A 6,077-nucleotide genomic window follows, 5' to 3' on the forward strand; every position below is an offset into this window, starting at 1 on the left:
GTTAAACAGCCGGGGTGCGGGGGGCCTGAAGTAAGCCACCTGCTTTAGAACTACCGGAGACATCTGAGAAGAGCAGCAAGAAGATGAAAAGACATATACAAGCTATGTAGTGGAATGAAATATATACAGATATACGTTTATTTATGTAATACTCATGGACACAGGTATATTTAGTATTTATTTATGTTTATATCTTATAAATGTACTGTGTTGTTTTTAATTGCCATCGAGTTGGCCACCAACTCACAGTGACCCCGTGTACAATGGAACAAAACACTTCTGGTCCTGCACCATCCCCATGATCCATTGTGGATCAAACCATTGGCTGATTTTCAGAAGTAGATTGCCAGGCCTTTCTTCCTAAAATATACTATAACTATATATTATAGCATATAATTAAATGAAATATACTATGAAATTAATTTTGCATATATTATATAAGACGTATATATAATTTATACCCACATACATGTTTTTAGGGAAAGAAAGGTTAGAGACAGTCTTTAACTGGCTTCTAAAGATGTCTGCCTGGGCATTAATTTCCTTGTAGATAAAATGGTTAAAGAATAAGATAATATTTATGAAAGCCCTCTGTAAACTGCATAAAGCAAACCAAACCAAACTCGTTGCTGTTGAGTCAGTTCCAACTCATAGCTACCCAACAGGACTGAGTAGAGCTGCCCCATAGAGTTTCCAAAGCTGTAATCTTCATGGAAGCATACTGCCACATCTTCCTCCCACAGAGCACCTGGTAGATTCCAACCACCGAACTTTTGGTTAGCAGCTGAGTGCTTTAATCACTGCACCACCAGGACTCCTGGTAAACGGCATAGTTCAACAAAAATAAAATATAATTAACTATAAAATATGACAACAGTTTTCAAGGTACACATAGTGCCCAGTTGCCATCGAGTCAATTCCGACTCATAGCTATCCTATAGGAAAGAGTAGAACTGTCCCGTAGGGTTTCCAAGAAGAAGCTGGTAGATGCAAACTGCCAACCTTTTAGTTAGCAGCTGAGCTCTTAACCACTGTACCAGCAGGGCTCATCACCTAGTGCAGCCAAGGTCAACGTCCTGAGGGCAGTCAAATGTTGGAAGTTGGATTATCCCGCCTGGTTCTCCTGTAATCAGTTGCCGTAGAGTCAACTGCAAATCATGGCGACCCTGATTGTGTCAGAGTAGAACTGCGCTCCATAGGGTTTTCAATGGCCAGTTTTTTTCAGAGGCACATCACTAGGCCTTTCTTCCAACATGCCTCTAGGTGGACTCAAACCTCTAACCTTTCAGTCAGCAGCCGACCACATTAGCCATTTGCAGCACCCAGGAACTCCCAGGTCCTTCTAGAGAAGACTCTGTGCCCTCTATAAATCATTCATTCACTCTTTGGACAAATAGTTGGTGAGCACCAGCTCTGAACCAGGCATGAGGGATACAGCCGTGAGTGAACCAGCCTCCCTCTTCCCAGGAGCCTACATTCCCATAGTGAAGACACAGCAAATCAATAACTGAAAAAACAAATACGTAATATCACAGAGTGCTAAGGAGTGATGAAGCACGAGGAGAAAGGGATGGGATGCTAACTTATATAGGGTGTTCAGGGAAGAATTGTCCAATAAACTGACACTTGCTCAGAGACCCAGAGAAAGTGGCTGAGGACACCATGTGATATCAGTGGATGCCTTTTCAGTGCTGAAGTGTTTGGGAAACAGCAAGGAGACCAGTGTGGCTGGAGCAGGATTCAGAGGAGCGGTCAGAGGTGAGGTCAGAGAGGATGGGTGTGGGCAGATCCTGCAGGTCCTAGGAGGCCCCACTGTTGTTAAGTGCCGTGGAGTCAATTTCAACTCACGGCAACCCCATGTGTGCGGAGTAGAACTGCCCCATAGGGTTTCCTGGGCTGTACTAGACGTTAGAACTTACACCTGGGGTGAGATGGGGGCCATTGGCAAGCCTGGAGCAGAGGAGTGACATGATATGAGTTAAACGTTTTCCAGACCCCTCTAGCAGCTGGGTGGAGACGAGACTTGGGGGTAAGGGCAGGACAGGAAGACTGGTTGAGGGCCTATCACAGATCGAGATGGCACAGTTGTTTTTCCTTGACCAGTGAGGGTTGAATCAAGTCCCAGATGATCACCTTGTTAGAGTGATAACACGTCTTTCCCATAGAGTTTGCAAAGCACATTCATATCCGTGATCTCACTGCATCTCCAGTATATCCCATCTTCATTGTATGTTGTTGTCAGGTGCCATTGAGTTGATTTCAACTCATAGCCACCCCATGTGACAGAGTAGAACTAACTGCCCCGTAGGGTTTTCTTGGCTGTAATATTTATGGGAGCAGGTTGCCAGGTCTTTCTCCCGCAGTGCCATTGGGTGGGTTCAAACCACCAACTTTTCGGTTCACGGCGGAGCGCTTAACCTTTTGCACCACCAGGGCTCCTTTTATCATTATATAGGCATGCCAAAAAGCAAACCAAAGGGAATCCATTGCCATCAAGTTCAACCCATGGGGACTCCATCTGCTACAAAGTAGAACTGTTCCATAGGGGGTTTTTTGGGCTGTAATTTACAAAAGAAGCTTGCCCAGGCCTTTCTTTCATGGCTTCTCTGGGTGAGTTCAAACTCCCAACCTTTAGTCGGTAGTCAGTATGAAAACCATTTACGCCATATAGGAACCTCAAAGGCTTGCCAGCTATTTCCATTTCATTAGAGGAGAATCTTGAGACTCGGAAAAGTTAAGCTCCTGCCTAAGGCGATAAAAATTAGACTTGAATCAGGTGTGACTGCCAATCCAGTGCTCTTTCTGCTACACCAAAGGCATGTCCCAAACCTTCTCTTTAATGTCTCACTTGCCTGGACCAGGAACTGCCAGAACTAATCTTCACTGAGTTTATGGAACTTCCCAGCCTCAGGGCTAGATATTCACACACATCGTAAATTCTTCACATCCATTTCATCTTCACACCTACCTTTTGGGGGAATGTGCTCATACCCATTTTAAGACAAAGGAAATACTCAGGATGAATTTGCCCAGGGTCAGTCAACTAGTTAACAGATAAGAATTGGAGTCACTGTCTTTCTGGTTCTAATACCCATGAAACTCCTTAAACCCCTGTCTTCCTTCTCTGTGAGGATCAAGACAGGACTAAGTAACGCCGGGGGAAGGCCTGGGGGGTGGGAAGGAGGAATCAGTCATGGGGTCCCTGCGCGGGCTCCGTTCTCAGCGGGGGCTCTGAGCTTGTGTTCTGTCTTTCTGTGTAGGGTGCTCCAAAGTGACCTGCATCAGCCTGACCCGGGAGGCCTCCATTAAACTGTCCCCCTTGCATGGCAAACAGATTTCCATCCGCTACCTGGACATGACGGACTGCTTCGTGCTGGAGGACGAAGGCCTGCACACCATCGCCGCACACTGCACCCAGCTCACCCACCTGTACCTGCGCCGTTGCGTGCGCCTCACGGACGAGGGCCTCCGCTACCTAATGATCTACTGCCCCTCCATCAAGGAGCTGAGCGTCAGCGACTGCCGCTTCGTCAGCGACTTCGGCTTGCGGGAGATCGCCAAGCTGGAGTGCCGCCTGCGCTACCTGAGCATCGCGCACTGCGGCCGCGTCACGGACGTGGGCATCCGCTACATCGCCAAGTACTGCAGCAAGCTGCGCTACCTCAACGCGAGGGGCTGCGAGGGCATCACGGACCACGGTGTGGAGTACCTCGCCAAGAACTGCTCCAAACTCAAGTCTCTGGACATCGGCAAATGCCCTCTGGTCTCCGACACGGGCCTGGAGTGCCTGGCCCTGAACTGCTTCAACCTCAAGCGGCTCAGCCTCAAGTCCTGCGAGAGCATCACGGGCCAGGGCCTGCAAATCGTGGCTGCCAATTGCTTCGACCTGCAGATGCTGAACGTCCAGGACTGCGAGGTCTCGGTGGAGGCCCTGCGGTTTGTGAAACGCCACTGCAAGCGCTGCGTCATCGAACACACCAACCCTGCCTTCTTCTGAAGGGACAGCTGTCACTCGTCCTTGTTTTCATCCAAACGCAAACAAAACAAAATGTTGGGATAAAAAAAAAAAAAAGCAGCCTATGTAAGCACAAGGCACCCACTCATAACAACTATTCCTTCCAGGAAGGTTTGGGAATCTTGTTTTTTTATTGTGTTTGTTTGTTTGTTTGTTTTCTTAATTTCTCATGGGCAACAAAGATCAGAGAAAACAAAACAAAAATACTACACATTTCTATTACAGTTAACAAAGGTTCTTAGGAAAACTGGGTTTTTTTTTTTTTTTTTTTTTTCTCCTCTTTTTCTCTAATTTCTCTCGGGCAACAGAGGTCAAAGAAGGAAGAAAACTACGCATTTCTATTTCAGTAAACAGTATTTGTTTGAGGGGGTCAAGTCTTTTGTAGGCAGTTTCCTTCTTACCCACTCAGCTGCTAAACTGAGATGTTGGAGGTTTGAGTCCATCCAGAGGTACCGCAGAAGAAAGGCCTAGCAATCTACGTCAAAAAATCAGCCATTGAAAACCCTGTGGAGCACAGCCTACTCTGACACGCATGGGGTTGCCGTGAGTTGGAATCAACAGTGGCTGGTTTATTTCCCTCTCACAAAAGACGTCCCTCAGCAGGCTAGTCACAGTGTCATTCTAGCCTACCACGCCCACAGACCTCCACACCGCCAGTCCTCCCAACAACGGCTATAACAGAGCATCAGAATAATGATGCTGTCTGGATCTCCTCTTTAAACCACTTGATTGGCCCAAAACACCCTCTTCAATCACACCCCCAAGCAAATTCTTGTTCCATAAATGTCAAGCACTTTATATACATAAAGCGCTTTCCCAACCTTTTGGAAGAATCGATTGCCGAGAGCAGCATGGTGGAGGAGGTGCCCTGCATTCTTCTCCCAGCTCTGCCAATGACTAGCTGTGTGACCTTGGGCAGAGCCCTTAGCCTCTGGGCTTCAGCTTCCAGCACTGAATCAGAGGTCATGCAGCTCAAGGATTTGCCCATTTTAGAATTGAGGGATCAGAGATGCTAATAAACAGAAATACACTGGCCTAAAGCACACAAGGAATCAGCCTCTTCCAAGAGTGCCGATTCTGTGCCTGGGCCATGCTTCTGGGAAGTTCTGAGGTGCCAACGTAAGTGCACAAAGCGTCCTGTATGTCCTCTTGCCCCAATCTGTGCATCACCCACATCCCTGATTCTTGAGGAGGTTGCATCTGTTGACCTGCTGGATGCTGGGGTACCCGTGCACAAGTACTTTCAGCATTGCCCCACTCCACAGCATCTTAGGAAGCCTCCAGAATTCCTAATCACAGCAGAGCCCAGAGCCCACACTCAGGTTGCCCTTTCAGGGTGTTTTCAAATGGAGGCAAGACTCTCATACTTTTTAATTAGCCAGCAAGGGCCAAGTGCACTCATGTCCCCAAAGGTTTTGCTAATTCCCCTTTGCACACGGGGAGTACATCAGGCATCCCTGTCTTCCACCTCCCAGCCACAGGCTTCTGGACTCTGCCATTCCACCCACATTTCTGGTTTTCTCATCTATTCCTTTGTGTCCTGACTTCATCACGTGAAGCCTGTTGAGGTTCAGGTCATAAGTGTTTAATTGTGCAAATTGCCACCACATGTGCCTCCCTCCATGGCTGTCTGCATGTTTCCCCTTCAGAGAATGCCAAGCCAACTTGCAGCTGTTTAAATGCCAGACAAATGGGAGGCAGAACACACTGATAAGACTTAGACTTTGCTCCACTAACCAGACTCTTTGGATAGAACATTAAAGTGATTACCAAATACAGATTTCAGGTGGTCCCTATTTGAATAGAAATCCATTTGCGAACTTCATCCATATGAAATCAGGACGCCAGAAGAAATTCCATTGCTCGTTTTCATGAAATTCAGTTGCCTTTTGCTAATAGACATACCACCTTCCCCAAATTGTTTTCTGGCCAAGCCCCTCCTTCATCACTATTAGAAGTGCTCATTCATTTCCTTCTCAAAGGATCCACTTTGCAAACCCTACACCTCTGATCTCCAGCCAAGCACACTGGTGCGTTTCAGATCAGGCCCCCACCCCACTCG

The 6,077-nt window shown here is 47.3% G+C and overlaps 1 protein-coding gene across 3 annotated transcripts in view; it reads left to right on the plus strand.

Annotated features, from left to right (window-relative positions):
• Positions 1 to 4,217, plus strand: part of FBXL7 (F-box and leucine rich repeat protein 7) — a 511,954-nt gene extending 507,737 nt beyond the window's left edge. The window contains exon 4 of one of the 3 annotated variants that reach the window (XM_004384046.1): positions 3,261 to 4,217. In XM_004384046.1, the coding sequence (XP_004384103.1) occupies positions 3,261 to 3,997 (737 nt within the window). In that variant the 3' untranslated portion in view covers positions 3,998 to 4,217. The remainder of the gene's footprint in view (positions 1 to 3,260) is intronic. The other 2 variants (XM_004384047.1, XM_023738397.1) reach the window with 2 other exon arrangements.
• Positions 4,218 to 6,077: the final 1,860 nt, after the last annotated feature.

Source organism: Trichechus manatus, unplaced genomic scaffold, assembly GCF_000243295.1.
Source record: "Trichechus manatus latirostris isolate Lorelei unplaced genomic scaffold, TriManLat1.0 scaffold00116, whole genome shotgun sequence".
Taxonomy (NCBI): Eukaryota; Metazoa; Chordata; class Mammalia; order Sirenia; family Trichechidae; genus Trichechus; species Trichechus manatus.